We start from the raw sequence: 22532 nt of genomic DNA, 5'->3' as shown, positions 1-22532 counted from the left end.
TTTTTAAGACTTGACCCTTGTTTCTCGAAACACCTTGCAGCTCCTTTGTTAAAGTACAGGGCAATTAGGGTGATTTATGTATTTTGGACAAGTGTTACGCGTACTCTATTTTGAACTTTTACGGCAAAATCAAATAGAAAATGTCCAAAATAGAGTAGGCATAACGTTTGTCCAAAATAGATCAATCACCCTATTGCCGGGTTAGTGCAACGAAATGGCTCTACCGATTCCAGCAGCACCGCCCAGTCAAGATTCGAGCATGCGATGAGCGGTTACCTAGACCAGCATCGTACCGTTCTGATTCGAACTTAGAACAGTCTCAAATTTCGAACACTTTAGAATAAAATGCTCTTTGTATCGATAATGTGATAAAATATTGCTTATTGTATACCACCGCGTTCGTTAAGGCCCAGACACAATGCATACGGATTTTACCACGTTGCGGTAATTTGACAATTTTTCCATGGGTTTTCTGTCAAATTTCCGCAACGTAGTAAAATCCGTATATAACATGTGGTATATAACAAACATAATATTTTAGCATATTAGCGATACAAAGAGAATTTTATTTTGAAGTGTTCGAAATTTGCGACTGTTTTAAGTTTGAATCAAAACGGTACCTCGATACTAACTGGGAGGATATTTTTGCAAAGCAAGAACGGTTTAAAAGTTCTACTAATTTTTTTGGAACACAGGAAAACTATTGGCAGAACGGCGGCGGGGTAACTTTTTGTCTATTTTCTGCTTTTATATCGTCCAAACTTGAACTTTTTCGGCAACTACACACCACGAGGCTCGTTCGTAGTAGGACGACACAATATGCAAACTGGCCACATGATGGTTGATAAGCGCATCTAATTCACCCTCACGAAAGACGTGATAATACCGATGGTGTGTAGCCGCGCCCCCGACTGAGGGGCTATCCAACGAGGCCGAACTAGTCGAATGGGCCCAAGAGTCAACACTATTGTGAGATTCGATCGATGATTTATTGGTGCTAGGCATTTTTTTGTTATTATTAGTTTCGTTGGCTCCTCCCATACTTGTGGTTTCTTGTTGTGACGTGGATTGTTGACTGCTCGAACAGTATCCGCTGGTGAAATTAGCTTCCGATTTGTTATGTTGTTGCGAATTTACTATATTTACACTCAACTGAGTGGAGCTCAAATTGATAGTTTTGAGAGGTAAAATATGCCTACTGCTAGTTAAATGACTATCATTCGTACTATTATTGTTACTGTTACTTTCGCCTAGAAATTCTATATCAATGTTTTGAGGAAGCTCCACTGAGCTCTCCTCTTCCTGTATCAGTAAAGCTGTGTTGTTTGTTGTTATGTCAGCATCGTTTTCGTCTAATTCTGGAATAATTACAAATTCATCGTTTTTTGTTAGATTCAACTTGGCACCCCGCATTTCATTGCAGTTTTCAAAATCATCTGGTTGGAAGTCGCACGGATCGATAAGCTCGTCATCGTCGTCTGATTCCTCTTGGATGATTGGTGTCATTGAAGACCCGTAGCTGGGCCCTAATGAATCGTTGCTTCCCCCTAAGCCGTTCATCCCTAGATGACTCAAGTTTGCAAGCATGAGCCTTCGTTCCCGGAGCTCAGCTCGCAGTTGATTCAAGTCTCTCATATCTCCATTTAGCTTCTTCAAGTACGGCTGCGCATCCGCAAGTGAAAGCGCTTTATTTTGAAATTTACTGTCACAACTTTCATCATCGTTCTCTTCAAAACTGTCTCCTCGTTGTTCTTTTTCATTTTCAAGTTCCTTTAGTAATTGAGCACTCAATTTTTCTGCGAAATCCACCAAGTGCTGCCTACAGGAAGTATCATCGGGATCTGGATCATCTGTACTGTTGTGCGAATCAGATGATGCATTTGGAACTCTCGGTTTGTTTTCGCTTTCTCGAATTACCAATTCAACAGCATCTTCTAGCTTGTGGGCAACGACAGCGGCTGCTTCAACCAGCGGAGGAATAGTTGTTGCTGCCGGATGACTAGGCTGCTGGTTAGTGGGAACCAACTCAGAGGTCCCTGACGGTCGTAAGGCGCTTATTACACTATCGATTGAATCCGGCGATGATGGTTCACTATAATCACTGTCCAAATCATCCGTTTCAGGGTTGAACAATTCTAGTGAAAGTAATTTTGGCACTACAGGAGCCGCTGTGCTAGTGGAGGACTGTCGGCGCAGTATCGGATAATTGCCACTCTTCCGAAATTTTGGAATTGGTGGCAAATCTTTAATTTGTTGGCGTGTAATCTTCTGCACCGGAGGGTTTGCATCCGTCGTTGATATACTGCCACCGGGGGAGCAAGCATTGCTATTGCTAGATGTTGTTGTTTTGTTGTTACTGGAAGCAGTTAAAATCGTTGAACTCGTGCAGGCCAAAGCATTTGAAGGCGGGGATTTAAGTAATTTAATTTTAGAGCTAAATGTGCTTTGTACAAATGTTGTTGTCGATGATAGTGACGGTGAAATTTCATCTAACCTATGTAAAAGTGTAGCATCTTCGAAACTGAACTTGCTGCATTCATCGTCTCCGTTTACCGGATTTATATGTGGCGGAGCGGGAGAATGGGCTGGTGTAGGGCAGGGCATTATAAGCGGAGATGCAGGTCCTGAAGGCAGTCGTGTTGTTCCGGAACAAACTCCGTCAGTGGCTGGAGAATATTGTTGCTGATGTTGTTGTTCTGGTTTCGGAATGTAGATCACAGAGGCAAAACTGTCTTCAGATTCGATGCTTGTATCACTTTGTAAGCTACTGTCCTTGGAAGAATCTGTTTGTGGCGAAACGGTGAGTGAAATAATGGAAAGAAAAAAATCAACATTAGTGGTGCGATTGAGAAACGAGAAAGCTTTAGGAGGTTCTCAAAAAAGCAATGCTACTAAACATCCACTTATTTACACATTGAAAGATACATATGTTTGTACTATTCGCTAAACACTGTTGACGCCAAACAGTAATAGTCGGCGTGACTGGGCGATAAACTAAAGTTACATATGTGCTGTTATGTTTCTTAATGGCTGTTTGAAATAATATTTTGACATGGAACAGGGCCAATTAGAATCATGCAATAGACAAAGCAATAGTGAAATTAACATAAATTGATACTTTAGTAGCACAATTAAAAATAAAGCTTTGATTTAATTTTGTGACACTATCATTGTGACTACAAATGGAATGAATATTTGAATTTTAAATTAACATTAGTTTCTAGAAAACCTAATTTTCTCAAGCTTCTCGTTATCGATGAGTAAATGATATTGTGTCGCCAGCACTAAATTGGACTTCCGAAAAAACGGCAAACGATTTTTCTTCCGTACCATACATTAAACCTAGTGTCGGAAGCAGTGCGCTGTATAGAAAATGAGACGTGCTATACAGCGCACTACTTCTGACATTAGGTTTAATGTACGATACGGAAGAAAAATCGTTTGCCGTTTTTTCGGAAGTCCAATTTATTGCTGGATACACAATATTGTATATAATGTTGATTGAACCTAGCATCAATACCAAATTCTGCATCGTTAATATATTGGTAAAACACTGTTATCACAAGCATGGACCCGTATTCAGATTCAGCCGGTTCCCCATCTATTTATATGTAAAAGTTAAAAATCAGCATTACCTACAGATATGCATGCTGATAAAACTTATTTGTTGCGCAAAACTAGCATATCCGCAATATCCGTACAAATTTGGAGGCGATCTACGTGATGAGGAATAAATATACGCATTTCATCTATTTAAGTAATTATATACGACTGCACCGAATATCGTATGTGTTTCAGTTATTATCATTATATACGATTGAAAATCAACTTGGGCGCACGCTATTAAGGTTCAAACATTAAGGATTAAGGTATTAAGGATTTCTGGAATTTCAAAAGCAGTCTTTATGGTCGAAACAAAAGATATGTTCACGAAATTTTTTTTATTGTGTTCTTCGCGTCTGTCAAAACACAATGATAATTTTGCGTGAATATATCTGTTGTTTTGAGCATAAAAATCGCATTTGAAATTCCGGAAATCGACGATTCGTGTTTGAACCTTACGCTTTAGTCACGATTCTGAATTTGTTAAGAGTTATTTACGATAATTTTGCCCATTGATGTACGCTTTGGGTTCTAGCTAGGTTATTTTTAATCTGAATATTTAGTACACTAAAGTGATTATTTCTAAATGAATGCGGGACATATTGGATGGATTGAAAATTACATGTATATATTTGTAAGCTGAATCTACTTGTTTTACCAATTTTTGCTTAGTAATAATTTTCTTGGAAAATTCTTGGAAATTTGCAGAAAAACTCCACCTGTATTTATCTTGAAATTTCGACATTCATCTGGCACGATTAAAAGGGACTTTCCTGACAGAGAAGGGGGAATAGTTGCTCCCGCTCTCATCTGAGTCAGAGGCTGAGGCTGTGGCTGAGCGAGGTCTGCTGTCCGCGTACTGGCGAAGGCTAAACACAATTCGGACAAGTCTTGCTCTACGTTGGCATACGTTGTGAAAATGCTACTCGAGAAAAAGGACTAGGATTCCTACTAAACCCAGGGGCACATGCGGGCCCCTGTGAAGTGGAGATCGAGAAACGCAAAAACAATTGTTGCCAGATTTAGAATACGAAGTAAAACTCTTACAGCTATCCAGTGCTGCGAGCCAACAGATGCCACCAACCTGAAGGAGAAAGAAAGTTTCTACAGCCGGTTGAACAGCGTGGTTGAGATAATCCTGAAGGGAGACATTCTACTCTACTTGGGCGACTTCAACGCAAAGTTTGAGTCGAACAATGCGAAAGTTGAACGCGCCATGGGACGCCATAGCCCGGGAGAGATGAGCGAAAACGGGGAGCTGTTTATAGAGTTTTGTGGCAATAACAACATGGTCATTGGTGTATCGCTCTTTCCCCATAGATCAGCACATAAAGTTACGTGGGTTTTCCGCGACGGATGAACACAAACCCAAATTGACCACATCTCGAGGTACAATGCTAGTCTAACTAGCCAGCCGTCGTATGTTCAATTTTGGATGAAACTTGGAGGAAGATCGACGAGCGGAGAGCGGCAAAAGCCGGCATTGTGCGTGCGCAAATCGGATCGGCTTAGACAGTTGTTCCTCAGCAATATGTATCATGATGAATACAAAGATGCAGCTTAAGGACAGAGCTGCTACTGACTGACCGTACAAAATAGTTTAAGCGATAAACTGAACATTTTGAACAACTCTTTCGAGTGTCAAATGCCAAAGACCTGCAAAACCGGCAGCGTATGACGCCAATAGTTTGTCGCATTAATCCCGTCAACTTTGAAGCGTCACCACTGGTTAAAATTGAAACAGCCAGCAAAAGTATGAAATCCAATAGTGCGCCAGGGATAGACTGCATTTCAGCCGAAATGCTCAAGACTGATGGGCGTAGCCAGTAGTTTTTATGGATTTGATGATACTCACGGAGGACATGCCCGCACTTGCGGACGATATTTGACGGAGCAAAAGCTGGAAGCGGTGCAGGCACACTACAATTTCTTTTTACGTCCATTTATTTCATGTGATTTCCTTTTGCGTCAATATTTTTAGGTAAGGAATTTTAATTAATGTCTTCTCGTTTTACGTCTAAAATTTCAATTAACGTCCACCCTTTTTACGACCGATTGTTTTTACGTCCCATAATAGTGGACGTAAAACGAGATTTGCGTGTAAATGAATCATCAGCAGCAGAGACAACTTGGGGAGATTATCATCGGACATCTGGTGTAGCATACGGTAAACTACGGTGGATCAGACAGTCATAAGGAAAACGGTTCTATTTAACAACCCCACGGGCACCCAGAACAGAGGGGCTCTACGTGCGAGATGGCTCAACTTGGTCTTGCGGTTAGCGCTTTCTGAAACGCCTGGGAAATAGGTGACGAGTAACCCAAGATTGAGAGTCGACTTGTTGAACAGCACGAGGTCTATGCTACTGACGACGACAACGAGGATCGTACAACTAGTCCTGTAAATTTTCCTGTGCTCTAAGCAATTGATAGCAGAAATTTCAATTTGAACCCCCAGCCCCCCCGTCGCTACGCTCATGAGGCTGATCCATCTTTGTCAGCCCAGATGATGCATCAGTTATTCAGCAATATATGAGTAACCGCAACTTTTCTGGTAGACTGGATGCAGGGCATTTTGGTCTACTTGGTTTTGGTCTTTTGGTTGGTATTTTAGTTCCCAAAAAACGAAGATGTCACTGAATGCAGTAATTGGCGTGGCTTCACGTTGCTCTGTATTACTGTGAAAGTACTCCGTAAGCTAAACCTTAACCAGATCCAAAAGAAGATCGACTCAACCAAGAAAATATCTGGGATGTAGACTAAGACGTAGAGGAGTTCCATATAAGCTAGTACATCTCATTGAAGCTCAGTATGAGGCGTTCTCGTGCAAGGTGTTGCACAACGCCATCTATCCGACCCTATACATATTTCTTCTATATTTCTTAATCATTAAAAATATTCTGAGGTCTTTGCAAAATACAAACTGCGATAGTGTCAGATTAGGAAAAATATGTTCTCAGTAGCGTTTAATCTGAACATATACATAAGTATAGCGACAGTTTAAATATATGCTACCTGCCTTATGAGTATCATTCGTCATATGTCATAACCGATGCCGCGTTCCTGCAGGAGCGGCTATCGATTTTTGCGAAATGGTGCAGAAAACCGATAACCGCATGCTGCTAAACTCCGACAGATGTGAAATAATTACATTCTCCAGGAAATTAAATCGTATCGTCTTCGACTACATGCTATCAGACGTGCCATTACGCCGCGAAAACTGTGTCAAGGACTTGAGAATACTGCTCGACTCTAAGCTAAAGCTTGAATTCAAACGGTATATCGCATTTATTGTCGACAAGGCCTGCAGGAACCTGGGATTTATCATGCGGATCGCCAAAAACTTCTACGACACTTACTGCCTCAAAGCTCTCTACTGCGCTCTTGTCCGGCCCAACCTTGAGTACTGCTCTCCAGTGTGGAGTCTTTATTACCAAAATGGAGTTGACCGAATTGAGTCAGTGCAGCTCAGATTGATACATTTCGCACTTCGGAGATTGGCCTGGAACAACCCCTTTCAGCTGCCCTGCAATAAACAACGCTGCAGACTCATCGATCTTGACCTATTGAACACTCGTCGTGACGTGAGCAGAGCAATGGCTGTCGCCGACATGTTGACCTCCAGAGTGGCTTGCCCATGTCTACTTGCGAACCTCAACATATACGCTCAAAGTCATGTTCTACGTAATGATCCATTTCAGCGTGTACCGCATCGGCGAACCAACTACAGCACCTTTAGCACAATCACTGGTCTGCAACGCCATTTCAATCGCTTCATATCTAGCTTCGACTTAAACGTTAGCCGTGAAAACACGTTTCCTGGTACTAGCACGTAGATTCTAGGTTAAGTGTATCAGTGGGACCAAAAGGCCTGTTGATATTGTTATACAAATAAACAAATACGTTGTTGTGTTTGTTCATGCATTAATTTACTGCTATTCATACATTTTCTTACTAATAATTTGAGCTGGTAACTAAATAATGCTGTTTCATTTCACAAGCGAAAACCTTCGTACACAGTATCACATATATTTTTTCAACGGTTATAGAGCCAATGTTAAATTCAAATTAAAAGGAATATGAAGAAATGTAATTATTTTTTGAGAACCAAGCGTTGAACCATCTATTATAAATTATCAAACAATATACGAAATAGGTACCCGCAAAACGTTGACGTTTAATGAAAGTGGAACGAAAACTTTCTGTCGAAACGAAACAGATGAACATTACCAATAGCAGAAGGATGGATGGTGTTGCAGTGGAAAATATGCGTAAAGAGAAGAAAGTAGATTTTTGTTTTGGTTTTTGAAATACGGAGAAAAAAATACAAGAATACCTGTTTGAAGATAGTAAACGAAAATAAAAGAATTGGTGAAATCGATCGATTCAACTTACCGGAACCACTTTCCCTTGAATGACGACGTGGCTTTGATTCATCTTGGCTGGTTCCCATGCCTCCGAGTTTTTCGGTGCCATTGCTGCCATTACCACCGCCATTGTTGTTCATGGAATTGTTTCTGGAAAGATGGCGACTTCCAGGACGGCTATCATGAGTATACGGCGAGTACCCGGGTACATACGAGTCGTAAGAACGGTTGTGCGGATGCGTGTTGCTATGATGAGCTTGAGCGGAAGCTTTAATGTTTTGCATTATCTTGACAAACCCATTTTTCGTCACTCGCTCAAGGCTACCAGTGGATGTCTTGATTTTTGTAGTAAACTCTTCCTTGATCACTTGGAGCCGTTTCGTAAAGAGGGATCGGCAAAGGAAAGATTCATTCAAGGACATTTGTTTCTGTATTCGTTTTCGGATCCGATCTTTTTCGCGTAACCTACTTTCAGCCATAAGCTCTTCGTTTAGAGAGCTCTGTTTTCTTAGCAGTTGAATTCGTGACTCGTTACGTAGTATATGTTCCCGGTACGCCTGCGCTGATTCGCATAGTTTGTAATCTACATCGTCGCATAATGATTGTTTTTGTTTAACAAGCTTTGGTCTTCGTGATGTTGATGGCTCACTAGGCGTTGCTTCGGATTCAGGTATTTGAGCACCTAAACTTGGTACACTTGAACGTGATCTAACTATGGTTTTTGGTGGTGTATTCAATATACTACCTAAACTTCGGCTTTTCAGACCAGCAGACAGTGGTGGCTCCGGCACGTCGTCCAAATCCTCCAGACGTCTCAGTTCAATTGGCAGATCCTTGGCATCTTCATAATCTAAACTACTATCGTGTTTTGTTTCTCGCGAGCTCCACGATTCCAGAAACCATGGACTCTTCTTGCTGCCGGCAAGTTTCTGACAGTATTCAGAAAAAAAATCAATTTCATTATTTCAAGTTTTTTTTCAATTCAATATAATGTACCTGTAGAGCTTTCTTAACAAAACTGTAACATGTTTCGCCAGGTGACGAGGATGATAAACTGGAGCTGTCCCCATCACCAGCCGACCGACTTGAGTTGGTTGAATCTTCCGCATATGCATGGTATGGCGGGAGGAAGTCCTCGTCTTCTTCTTCCTCTGGGCTAGTTTTCGAACGTGGTGATTGCCATGGAACTAACACATCTTGTGACTCAAAGCGTCGATGCCGTTGCTCCAAGGCCCAAACTGTTATGATAACACGGCCGCCTATGCGTAATATTCGTGCCAGCTCCCGTATTGCACCGACTCGGCGCTCTGTAGTGGCGAAATGATGGACAACAGCCAGCGAAAGGACAGCATCAAAGGATTCGTCTCTGAAGGGCAGTTCCAGGTTATCACATATCGCTACCTGCAACGCGAAGACCAGTTAATCTATTGCATTAGCCTTATTAAATCACTATTGTACAGTTTCTACTGCAATTTTGAGTCGGGGGTCATTTGACCGTTAGGCCACAGCTACGTAACGTAAAGTGCGTTAGATAATTGAGTTACAATAAAGGTTTTACACGTAGAATGTTAAATTTATGTCTCACGCGTAAAATAAATTTAAGCAAGGATTAATTTCTTTAGATTTTTCATTAATTTATCGAATTTTCGAGCAAACGCTTATAGAGTTACCTTTAAGGATTTAAGGACACAAGAGTCCTTGGGGTTCCTAGCGCGTATTTCAAATGATCCTGCATTCTATTTTCCGCTCTTTCCTATACTATACACACTTAATAGTTTCTTCTACCATTTGCATCTTCTATTATAAAGAATACTTTTATTAAAAATTATTGAAACGTCCAACCATATTACTATGTCAATACTAAAATACGACGGTAAGTCAAAACTTAACGCTTGTGGAATTCCATAACTGTCTAAGAACAGGGGTTGCAGTATTCTCTTAATACGGAAATCATATTATTATAAGTATTACTGACGATTTATAAAAGTTGTCAATCGATATATTAGGAATTTCTTCGGAAATCTTTCTATATTTTTTCTAGTATTTGGGTGTTTCTTTTGTTTTCAGTTTTCGGTGCGCTAGGAAAGAAGTCATTATATCGTGACAGTTACCATTAGTATGTATCAGGGCTGTACTGTTGTTTGTACACCGATTTTACTTATGCATCGGTACCACTCTAGCAAACAAAATTTGAATAAGATATGTATGGGGCTTTTATAGAGCTAATTATTATACATAAAATTGCTAAAACAAGTATTGCTCCAGCTTCAGTATTTACGGCGCACTTACGGTTCACACCCGTTGCTGCACAAAGAGCGCTTTCCTACCCAGATGACCAATAAACATTATCAATGCAATTCACATGCAAGCCAATAAGCATTTAAGTCACCTTAAATGCTACTTAAAAGCTAGGTTGGCGAAATATAGGACTACTTTACTGCTAAATCACGTATAGTGCTTATAACGCTAATTTGCAGCTGATTACGAGGAATTAAAATAGATGCCAATTTAAAGCAGTTATGCCGTTAAAATGCCAGTATACAGCAATGTGCGGCAGAATATGCCAGAAAGACCAATAAGTTATTGATTTACTGCTTATGCCTTATGCCAATGCTTATTGGTTACCTGGGCAAGCTACGCATCTTTTTCAGACCTATATTGCCGTTTTAGTCACCGGTTAACAATTACGCGTTACGGTTATTTAGACACACTTAAACATCATCGATGGAATCCAGCAGAGTTTTGCTCCATCCAGCAAACGAAGATTTGCTGTTTTTAAGCGAAACAAAATGATAGTGCTTACCTAATTGTATTCTTAGCAAACCTGACTTTTGCGGCTGAGTGATTACACTAAAATTGTTGTTTTTCATTCAGTAAAACGATTTGCTGGGTTTAAATCAGCAATTAAATTTTTCGCTGAAATCCAGTGAATTAAAATCGGCAAATGTTGTTTTTTTACTGAAAGTCTTGATCAGGTTAATCCGTCTAAAAGTCACAGCAAAGTGTACGATGCAAAATGAACTGTTATTTGTTCTTCCTTCGTTATTCAAGGTACGGTAAGTTAACCTATAGTGGCCTCTTTATTTATAATGGACCTCGGGTACAGTTTCGGCGTTTATTAGCTTGTGCTTCTTATTTCCGAGGATATATGGCATGAAGCAGAAAGTACTAATCAAAGCACTACACAGTTCAGTTTATAAAATTTTAGCTGAATTTAATGATTAATGCCTTAAAATCGACATTTTCAACAAGTTAGTGTTCATTTTATGGTTAACAATGCAAAATGTCGCCATTAGTGGACCCTCTTCATGCAAAATACACTAGAATTCCTGTAATGTCAATGTCATGAATCCACAAGGTCCATTAAAGAAAAACGGACAGTCCAACGTGTTTTAAAAAATGTGTAAAATATAGAGATTTGCAACATAAATTAAAATTTTTTAGGCTTAATCGAAAGTTACTCGTATTGTAAGTGCCATCGGTTGCGTGTTTAGCGTTACAAGTTTAAAATAATTCGTGGAAGAAAACTACTCAAGTACTAACTGGTGCACTAATAGTTAATTTACCCTAATTACACTAGAATTGATTCTGAATTGTAGGTTACTGTTGAACAATTGCTGGTAATTAAAATTGTTTGCTAATAATGTGTTGTTTTGCTTTTGCAGCTTCATGTAGACAGAAATACAAAATGTCAGCCAGTTTTGGGCTAAACATTGTCAGTAGGGTGCAGAATGGGCAGAGACGAAAAAACAGCATTAGAATCAATTTTGATGTGAATTACATTCGAACTATTACTTGGCAATAAGATGAATTGAATGCTTCTTTATTGTCACGAAAGATAATATAAGAAAACCATTATTTTTCACTATTTTTTCAGAAAAATAGTCTTCTTGGATTTCCTACTTAGTATATTTCCCTACCTAAACACTTGAAATATTAAACTGTGATTCAAACTATCTCCTTTTTGTATGTAAGAGTTGGAGCACATGGCTCAAAGAATCATCATTAGATTTTTGTAAACAATTGCTGTTTGTTCACGATAGACGAAAGAAACCTCGCATATGACAAAATGCAGTTTTTGTATGGCCAACTCCCGCTGGACCCTGGAGCATGCGAAATTATTTCACTAAGAAAAGTAAATATTTTATCTGCCTAAATAGATGTACATGTACAGGAAAGAAGTGTCACATTCAACTCGTTTGAAAAACTTGAGTAGTAGTAGATATAATTTTTTTTTAAATCTCGAAACAATGTATGAATCATGACGTATGACGAAGGGGGTCCATCATCCTATTAAGTTAATGTCACCTATTCTCGATTTTATTTTTTTATTTATGTGTTATTTTTATTTCTTCTGACATAACTTCCGATGTCCAGCAACAAAATGTTCACTGTATCCCCCGAAGGGTAAAGGTCCAGACGGAATGCATACGAATTTTAATACGTTATGGAAACTTGATAGTTTTTGCATGGCTTTGTTTTATCAAATTCCCGAAACGTATTAAAATCCGTATGCATTGTGTCTGGCTTTTAAACCTTCTGCATTGCAGACCTTCGCAGCACTGTTCATAACTTTTATTTAGTTCAGTAGATAAGCTCAAAGTACCATAAAAGTTATAATCGCATGGTGCAAAAATATATTTTCGATTCTCATTTATTTTGGGCTTGATTATAGCATTAGGAAGGCACCACAGTAAGGAGAAAAGTGTTTTTTCGGACGACTTTCAAACGCCCAAGGAAAATAAGTTATGTTATAAGTTATAAAATTTTTTAAACGTTCCTAGCTAGCGATAAGTGTTACCTCCAGAAAATAAATGTTTCCGATTGTTCGACAAAGGGACAAGAGCCAGGAATATACAGTCATAATTTGATGTGTATGTGAATATGACACTCTTACTGCAGCAGCGCGCAGATATTTTATGTATAATTAATGAAAAAACCTATTTAGATGCAGAAATCGCATTCCTATAGGGTAACGGCACCAGTTTTCGCCATTTTAGCGGTTCACAAGTACTTTATTGGTATTTAGAATATAATAATTAGTATAACAAATTCAATAATTTAAACATAGTTATGTACTGAACCAATATAATACAACTGCAAACACTTAATGGTTATATTAATCAAATTGGCATCATTTTTAGTTGGTGTCGTCAGATTGTGATGAGTTGCACGTGATCCACTTTTAGCCATTGGCGAATTTCAATGAACCGTTTCTGAGCACACGGGAGTCAGTGATGCGGTTGTTTCTCAACAGAAATCCATTTTGTTTTCACTATTCAACTGAAAATTGATTCTATTTGTCGCAAAAATATGAACATAAATGAATTTTCAGACTAGAATAAGATGCAAATAATGCTTTTGGGGGTGGCGAAAACCTGGAGCTCACGAATGGCGAAAACTGGGTCTTTTACATTTAAAACGACTTTTTAAAATAATTGGTCTTAATTTTTTTGCTGAAAACGTAGCAAAAATGTTTCTTTTTAATGTAGGCTAAACATTGCTCATCGATATAGAGCTTTATGACAATGAACCTTGATTTTCTTGTTTGTTAGCCGAAAAAGTGGCGATTTTTGGTGCCGTTACCCTATTATTTGCTGTTTAACAATTTTTTCAATGTTGCAAAAATGCAGTTCGGTAACTGCTGATTTGCTGATTTTTCTGCATTTATTTCTAATTTATTTCTGGGCTTGATTATAATATAATTATAGTTACATACAAACTCGATATCTACAAGAATACTGTTCAAGATTTCAAGATTTTTTTAAGTTACGTACAAAATAAAGATTTTTCAGTTAACGAAATAAATTGAACAATGTATTTCAATGTGTAGATCCCATGAGCGTATATTATTATATAAAAATTAAGTATCAGGTTTTTCTAGAGATTTAATGAAAAATACCACTAAACCGCCAAATGAGTTGGGTATAATAGGGTTAATGATAAGACAGTATGGTTAGTACAAAAGATACCCGTTATATCGGTATACTTTTTTCAAGGTGTTCATCAGATATATCTTCAAAATAGGGTAGCAGACCTCCTTGATTATACCCAAACACGATACATATATGTATACTTTATTTCGTGTTTCCAAAGAAATTTTATCTGCAATTACATCACGTGTTTTAGGGATGTGATGAATTTTACTGTCTTTGCACGTTTTTACGTTTTGCCAGTACGTGTTTACATGTTAACGTTGAGCCGTGATGCGCGAACTATCTTTCGCTAACAAAGCGGAAGTACTGTTAATAAGGACTCAAAGTTCAAAGTATTTCCTCCGAGTGAATGAGTAGATTCTCTCCGTCATTAAAGAAAAACCAAAAAGAGTTATATTAGTTTTCACATATTATCCTTTGTCGAGACGATCTGTAAACATTGATGCTACGTAATAGTATGAATGTAGGATTCCCATCAAAGTTGGTTCTAAAGCTGTTTTTTCATCTCAATGATGGAAACGCAGACGCGGTAGACGAAACCATCCTGTACCCTACTTATACATATATAATTCAGCAATTTCCTGTTTCGAGTTATACATACCTCTGATCCCTTGCCGTGTCCAACTTTCGCTAGCCTATAGCACCGGTCCACACCAATAGTACAGATAGTGGGGTTGAAGCCGGTTAGATAGCGACCATTTCCGCATCCGACGTCACACACCACTGAGCCGGGCTCAAGTCCTGCTAGGAATTGTGCCACCTTTGGTCGAACGTGCCCAACCGGTTCCTCGCAATTTTCGTACACATCGTGTACGTAGGCTCTTTCGAGAGCTGCAGACCGACCACTGGCGTCAGTCCGGCTGTTCCGCTCCATGGTGGATACTGCCGCTGTTGTCGACGCCACTGCTGCCGTTGCTGCTGCTGTTCGGCTTTCAGTCGTTTCTTCTGGCAAAATAAAAAGACAGACAGATAGATAGACATAAACATGACTGTAAGCATATTTAGTACACGAATGAGTTCAACGGTTCAACACATAATTGATAAAAGCCTTCGATGCAGCAAATCTTTTGTATTAGTGAACTACTCAATTGCTGGTTGAAATTGAGTGAAAAAAGTTAGTTGTTGTCGAATTATAAAAATAAGAAAAGGTATTTTATATAATCAGTAAGACATTAGTCCCTTCATACGACGGGGTCTTATAAATATGGGTTATTCCATGCCAAGTGACTGAGAAAAAGTTCAAACCTGTAATCAACCTTCACGGATTTGAACCAAATTTTGCCAGATTGTTCGTTTACGGCTAGGAAGTAAAAATCCAAAATTTGGTGCCGGTCGGACATTTCCTCGATTAAAGGGAGCATTTCCATTTTTAAGGAAAATACCCGTTTTTGTCAAAACCTCTTATTTTCTTTTGCTTATATCTCCGGAAGTATTAGGTTTAGAAAGACACTATTTTCACATTTTTAAAGAAAATCACCCAAGGAGTTCGAAAAAGACATTATTTTCGAGCACCAGTGCTGCCAAATTTTTTTAAACTCAATTTGAAAACTAAATTTACATTTTTCTCTCAATGAAGACAATTTTATCTCAAAAATTTCAACTTCATCGTGTTCTGCAGATTTTTTTACATAAGAATCACTCATCGCCCCGAAGTATTCTTTGCCAATCCCGAGATACAGGGTTTTAAAGCAAGCAATTCCCCATTTTTAATGTAAAACTAAGAGCAAAATAACTTTTTTTGAAGCAGTAATTCTCTACGCAATGTAAAAATACTTTAGTATATCGGAAAATCATTTATACAGTATATAAAAGGGTTTTTTTTAACAGTGTTGCCAACTTTTCAGTTTCCTGCATGATTAGTTACATTAATTAAGGGTCTCCTAGCAACAATAAACGCAATAAACAAGGAAGGTAAGAGCTTATGGCTATTAGCGAGATGAAAAACGGTTTATTTCCCCTACAACCAATGATTTCGCATAATTCGGTGTTCTTCCCCTAGTGCGGCCTCTTTGATGATCAAACGTATTCTGCCCCAACCGTCTTCGAGGGTCGAAGCATCTAACTCCTCGGAAGAAGGCAGATTCTCATTCAGTAATCGCGCCTAGTTCTTGGCAGATTGCGGATTATCTAGCCGAGGAAGACGTGTCTGGTATGACAGTTTTGAGCGCACACATGCTGCTACTAGGTGATGGTCAGAGTCAATATTAGCACCCCATAGGAAAAGTATATTCTTAACGTTAGATAAGAACCGGTCATCTATGAGAATGTAATCACCTGGTTCAATGTATGTTGGTTAGGTTATCTCCAGGTTTTGTGGATATCTTGGGTGGGAAATACGTGCTTAGGATGACTAGCCTTGGGAAGCTATGTAGTTTATACATCGTTGGCCGGCTTTATCGCCGATCTATACATTTCTTCCTTACCGACCTGAGCGTTCATATCCCTGATGACGATCTTGATGCCCCGTGACGCTTTCTTCTCATCGTCAGGTTTACCCTCGTGCGCGCAGTGCACAATAAGGATGCTTTAATTGAAGAAGCGGCCTTTCATCGTCAATAGAAACATCCTCTCATTGATCGTCTTCCAATCTATCACGCGATCCTGCATTCTATCCAACACTACAAAGCCCGTTTCCGGTTCGTTGATAGAGTCATCGGTCTGGTAGAATCTTCCAAACCTCCAAACTGTTCGAGCAGCACCCGGTCGCCACCTACGAAATTCAGCGATATACTGTTCTAAGTGCTGAGTTTCCATTTGTCGTGCGACGACGAAACACGTCTAGGCCGATGCCGAATTTTCCAATCCGTGTTTGCTAGAATATTCGTAGTATTTTGGGTTAGGTACGTTACATTACTAGGGTCACGCAATCGAGTCGCGTGCTGTGGTTCCCTTATGTTAGCTTTACTGCAGACACACCGCGTTTCTCAATTCTGTCGCCCGCTCTGGATCAGACACTGTCCTGAGCCGTTCCTAACCTGGAGTGCAACTGTTAGCTTGGTTTAAAATCGTCCAGCCCTTAAGACCGGCCTTGACATGGCAACAGACGCTCAAGGCTGACAAGGCCTTTCCTCGTTACTACAATCAGCATTCGTATGAGGAGGTTGTTCAGTAAATGGCTGAGGCACCAATGGTTCGTATTGTCCAGCCGTTCGCCGTTGCGTTGTCACGAACGAATAATTGCACAAAAATTATCAGCTTTCCAATTCACATCGTCGCATTCCAGTGGATCAAAGCAATCTATATAGCTGCGAGAATTGGGCCTATCGTAAATTCTGTCAAAACAAAGTACTTGGTTACTAGCTGAGAGAGAGAGAGGAACCAGCTCAGTGACAGATTGGTTGTTGTCGTTGTCTTCTTCTTATATTTGATGCAAAAAATTCAAATACTACAATTTAAATCAAGTCAACATGCTCCGATTTGCGAGGGTTTTGAAATTTTAACGCAAATAAATACGTTCCCTGTTTTATTAAATCAAGCAAGCCCGGTTCTTAGTGACAGTTCTTATCCGGTTTCCACTGACAGTTCGATGCACAAAAACAATCCCAGCTGGCTCCTCTCTCTCAGGTTACTAGTAGTGAATGTAGCAGCTAATAAGTGTAGTAGAGACGCTAATTTTCCTGGTGGTGGATTACGGCCATGAAACGTGGACACTTAAGGAGAACGACTGACTGACGCTCTAGATGTTTTTGAGCGTAAGATCTTGAGAGTGATTTGATGTTGGAGTGTAGTGCATATGTGCGATGGAAAAATAATAATTCGACAACTAAAGAAAAAAAAATCGGAGGTGTTGTGTACAAGACATGACCGCATATATAGGTGACGCAGAACTACGTAAGTCTCTTTGTAGTGATAGTAGCATGTATTCATGCTTGTAATCATTCGATTCTTCATGTATACATGCTATATGCAACATATATACATGCTACATGCATTGTATGTAACTTTTATCACAGTAGTAACATTGCATACGTTCAATTCTCAAAAGATTGTGTATTTGAAAATAATTTAACAAAATCAAGAACACAAACTATTGCTTTCCTGCTACCTTACTAATTGTTCCTTAAATTGTTCCTTGATTGTTCCTTAAAGATTGTTTTTATTATTCATGGTTCCTCACGTTGAAGGGACCAATTCAATCCTATTTTATCAACAGCACATCTTTTCACTACTCTTCTAATGAAACGGCAAGCATGCGTATTCATACAGAGTTGCATTATAACCGAACACTACAATTGTAGCACATTTTTCCAACACAGATATCAAATTCGCCGAAGTTTAATCGTCTCGCAGTCACAGTAAAGAATTTGCGATCTGTTGGAACAACGAACTTGTGTCATCTGGCACACTTTCCTAACACAGACATGAAATTGGACTAGGTTTAATCGCGTTCGTAAGAAATTTGTTGGCACGAGGGGGCTTTGTCACTCTCTCTGGCGTACTTCCCAAGCAAGGACATCAAAATGGTCTAGGTTTAACTGCTGTGTTAGGAAATCTTGTTGAAATGAGGGAACTTTGTCACTTGTTTTGGCTTACTTCCCGAGCACAGATATCAAATTGGTATAGGTTTAGATCATCGTAAAGAATCTTCCAACCAATCACGACGCCAGAATTCTGCTAAAACATAGGTTCATTATTTTCATTTTTTCAATAGTTCAACATCAAGAGTCCATACTTCTTCATTTCTTCATTTGGATCAATTCTCAGAAGATTTTCCGATCGATTGGTGTAAGAGCATTAAAAATCGTTCGGAAAACCGCTGAACTATTAGCGCTCAAAATCTTTCATTTTTCGTGACGCTCGCAATTTTCGATTTTTTGGAATGACACCCTATCTCAAAACTTGCCGTAAGACGTAGTCCTACGCCAAAACATTTCCATTGACAGCTACGCCTACCTCCTGAGATCCGAAACAAATCGTCCAGTGAAATACGTTAATATATTTTACCGCACAGAGGACACAGGAAGCATTGTCTATAGTTTACATACTAATTATATTATAACAGAGCAACTTTCCCAACAAAATAGTCATTTATGTCCTTAAATAGCTCCCGCTAGAGTTTAATCCAGTAGATTTAATCATTTCTTGTGACCCTGTTGGAGGCATTCGTTTCTCACGAACAGCGGCATAAACACTGCATAATGCACCAAAAACAGCAGCACGACAATGAATATGATTAAGAACCAGTGTTCTTGAACCTGTTTCCAGGTCATGGTGCAAACAAACGAGCCATGGTATGCCAGACCGATTAGTGCGGGGCGAAAAGGGGTGAAATATCCAATGTGAAAAGGAAATCTTAAACGAAGAATACCACCAACAGGAAGTGTTGGCACAAGGAACGCAAAGTTAATAGCTCCATTGCATGCTGAATCACTACTGTGTTTTGTTGAAATAAACTGTTAGCAGTTAGGTGAAATTCACTTTCTAGCGAGAAAAGCACATATTTATGGCGAGTTTGCAGTATACGCAAGCACACAACACGAGCCTGTGGGATGATATTTTTTGCATAAGATAAGCGAGCTGGAAATTAATCGATGCATTGCTACAAGGTAGGAAAACGGCTACCTACTGATATTTTCGGCTATGATGAAAAACAAATTCTCTGCAGAGAAAAGTGGCGATTTATCAAACTTAGGGCTTGCTGGTCTAGCATCGATGGGGATCATAATTACCAAACCAGCCTTTCACTTTGAAATCAGTTGCTCAGACGAGTTTTTATTCGTCTGTTAACGCTGCTTTTTTGCAGGTAAAATTTGACTTAGAACATGTTGTGAAATCTTTAGTATATAAGTGGAAGACCGAAACATTAGTTTCATATTTCAAATTTAGCTCGAAATGCGTGCTTGAAAATCGAAATCTAAAAAAAGAGGCTTCAGGTATGAAATGGATATAGCTGTTTTATTTTTTAACAATTTAACAAGGTTTTACATTAACTGATTAGAAATTCTTCTGCGAAGTCATTCGTATGGAAAAAGGATCGTATTTTGATTAATACATAATGAAAATAGGTGATAAGTAAGAAGGTGTAAATTACTTAACATTTCACACGCAATTTTCTAGCTGCGATGCGGGTCTTCATTCATCATGTTAACATAGGACATGTTAGATAAGATATCCAGGATTTAGGATTTATCAGACCAACTCAGCTACAGATTGAATATAGAGATTTCGCACAGTTCTTCAAGATGAGGACAGTTCTTGAAGGCTGCAATGACGGTTTTAGATACTTAATTGCAGCTGCAATATTTCTTTGGAGGATTCGGAGAGGATCGTCGATTATTTGTGAAGTCTTGAAGACTTTGGAGAAAAGATTTGCAGCAGATTTCTTCAGCGGTATGTATCTGTTCCATGCGACATTACCGATGGAAGGCCTCGCTCTTCTGTTTACCATCCACAAAGGACCAGATCCGTTGGGGAACTGGAAGCCTGCTGGACACCTAAACTTAACTTAATAATTGTTATCACGGATGGCACAATCACTTCGACTGAATTTACATTCATTAAACAGTACCGAATGTGAATGAATGTGAATGTGCCTCATTGTTATTATAGAATTATATTTATTCCGATTTCAATTATTTTAGATTTGAGAACAAATGTTTAGCAATCTATTAGATGAAATAAAACCGCAGATATGAGTGGGGTAGACACTGCTCTGCTGCAGAAGGGTAAATTTAATATGTATCAGATATTCAACCGCTTCATTGACATCGTTGGCATTGTACAACGGGGCCCAATCAACGGGTTGCCAAGGAACGGCTTAGCAGCAAAATTAGCTGTTCGGAAGTCAAACTAAAATTCCTTTTCACATTCGGTAAATGGAACAGGTATTAACAACATTGCATAGTGGCTAATAAACTGGGCGGTAAAAATCAAAGACATCACAGTTAAGGCACAGACAAACAGACATAACACTCGTTATCCATTCTTCGTACCGATTAAACCGTCATTTCAAATTTCGGCTTAGTTGGGAATGTCTCCGTTTTGGTCAAAATGGCGCTTTTTGACGAAAGAAGGGGAATTCCCATAAAAATACTTGCCACTTCGAGGAACATCCATGTTGCTATTTGATATTTGGGAATATCGAACATAGATGATGCTAATGGTCAGGTTAAATGTGAGGTACGACAATTTTTGTTGATTTTTCTTCCAAGAGTTATGTCTGTTTGTCTGTGGTTAAGGTTTGTTCTGAAGCTGCGTCCATGGTGAATGCGTTGGTATAACAAAGGTTCCATTCATCATTAGGTGGATTCGACCGATTTTTTTCCACTAATTTTATATGTATATGGTGAGTGACGGCAACACTGTACTAAACGGCGGTTGTTTTTGTGTCTGATTTCTCGCAAAGTTTTTGCTATTTTATACATGTTTATCGTTAGTTTTATTGTTCATAATTCGTGCAAAGTGTAATTAAAGGCTTTATTCGGCGTTTCATTGTCGAAACAACGCTTCCGGAATTTAATCGGAGTGATTTCTTGTGATTTGAGGCTACATAGTTTTGCTGGATTTGTTTGTTTACATTGTACACAGCTGCCTGCCGATAAATTGGGCGATACCGTATCGTTACTCGTTATATCGATATTCGTGCACGCAACTAAGGGCATACCTACTGGTACACTCCTAACACGATTTTCGTTTTTGTTTGTCAAAATGACAGAGTGTACCGCTTGCGATCGTTGCGCGAAAACGATAAAGAAGGAGGAGGACCTTTTAAGATGCATGGGTTTTTGCGACCAAGTGTGTCACACTCGGTGCGCTGGCTTGAACGTTCCTTTCATAAAATTCGTCCGGTCAAACAACAATTTGTTTTGGATGTGTGATGAATGCGTTAGGCTTATGAAATTCGCACGTTTTAAAAGTACCGTGTCGTCCCTGGGAAACGTGATATCGTCAGTCGTAGCAGGGCAAATGAGCGGAATCTCGGAGCTAAAAGACGAAATCGTGCGGAATAACAACGAGGTCGCCAAACTCGCCGATAAGGTCAATGCGGCAACCCCGATGCGAATACCAGCTCGCGATCGTCCTGCTAAACGTCGTCGCGGTGACTCGGAAACCCCGAATAAACCGACTACTGGCACCAGAGTCGTCGATAACCCCGAAAACCTTGTGGTCGGCACCCCGCCCAAGCTATTCTGGGTGTACCTCTCGCGTTTCCACCCTACCGTGACCTCTGAGGTTGTCGAGCGGCTTGTTCGAGATGGTTTACTAAACCAGGAGCCCGTTCGTGTAATTTCACTGGTGAAAAAGGGGGCCGACCTTCAATCGCTCAACTTCATTTCGTTCAAAGTTGGCATTCCCCTGGCGTACAAAAATGCGGCCTTGAACCCAGATACTTGGCCACAGGGAATTGTATTTAGGGAATTCGACGATGTGCGAACGAATTCAGCGGTATGGCTACCCCCCACCGCTCCCGACCCTCCCGCTACTCCTTTAGTTGGACACAATGACAACTCCGGTGCTGGCTCATCATCTGTAACTCCAATGGTGCTTACTCCAGTCCCTTTAGAACTTCCTCCGACTGCAGCTCCATCGTTGACCCCTGCAGTAGAGGGACCATAGTTCCCGTAACACCGACGACACTTGACTGCACCGAGTTTCTACTGGCCGACTTCTGTCAACCCGACGCTAC

At 39.6% G+C, this 22532-nt stretch overlaps 2 protein-coding genes across 2 annotated transcripts; one reads left to right on the top strand and one right to left on the bottom strand.

The window, feature by feature from the left end:
• Window positions 1-747: 747 nt before the first annotated feature.
• LOC128739941 (uncharacterized) lies at window positions 748-20404 on the bottom strand. Its single transcript, XM_053835441.1, has 6 exons — window positions 20292-20404; window positions 14508-14895; window positions 8967-9371; window positions 7999-8899; window positions 7764-7805; window positions 748-2783 (listed from the first exon to the last, which is right to left on the bottom strand). The coding sequence occupies exons 1-6, from the start codon at window positions 20402-20404 to the stop codon at window positions 748-750; spliced, it is 3885 nt and encodes a 1294-aa protein (XP_053691416.1).
• Window positions 20405-21553: 1149 nt separating this feature from the next.
• LOC128739940 (uncharacterized) lies at window positions 21554-22462 on the top strand. The gene has a single exon (XM_053835440.1). It carries the CDS (start codon window positions 21554-21556, stop codon window positions 22460-22462), a length of 909 nt encoding a protein of 302 aa, XP_053691415.1.
• The last annotated feature ends 70 nt before the right edge of the window (window positions 22463-22532 follow it).

The sequence above is a fragment of the Sabethes cyaneus genome, chromosome 3 (genome assembly GCF_943734655.1).
Source record: "Sabethes cyaneus chromosome 3, idSabCyanKW18_F2, whole genome shotgun sequence".
In the NCBI taxonomy this organism is placed as follows: domain Eukaryota; kingdom Metazoa; phylum Arthropoda; class Insecta; order Diptera; family Culicidae; genus Sabethes; species Sabethes cyaneus.
The sequence above is the reverse complement of the archived record's forward strand: the minus strand, read 5'-3'. Positions and strand labels throughout refer to the sequence as shown.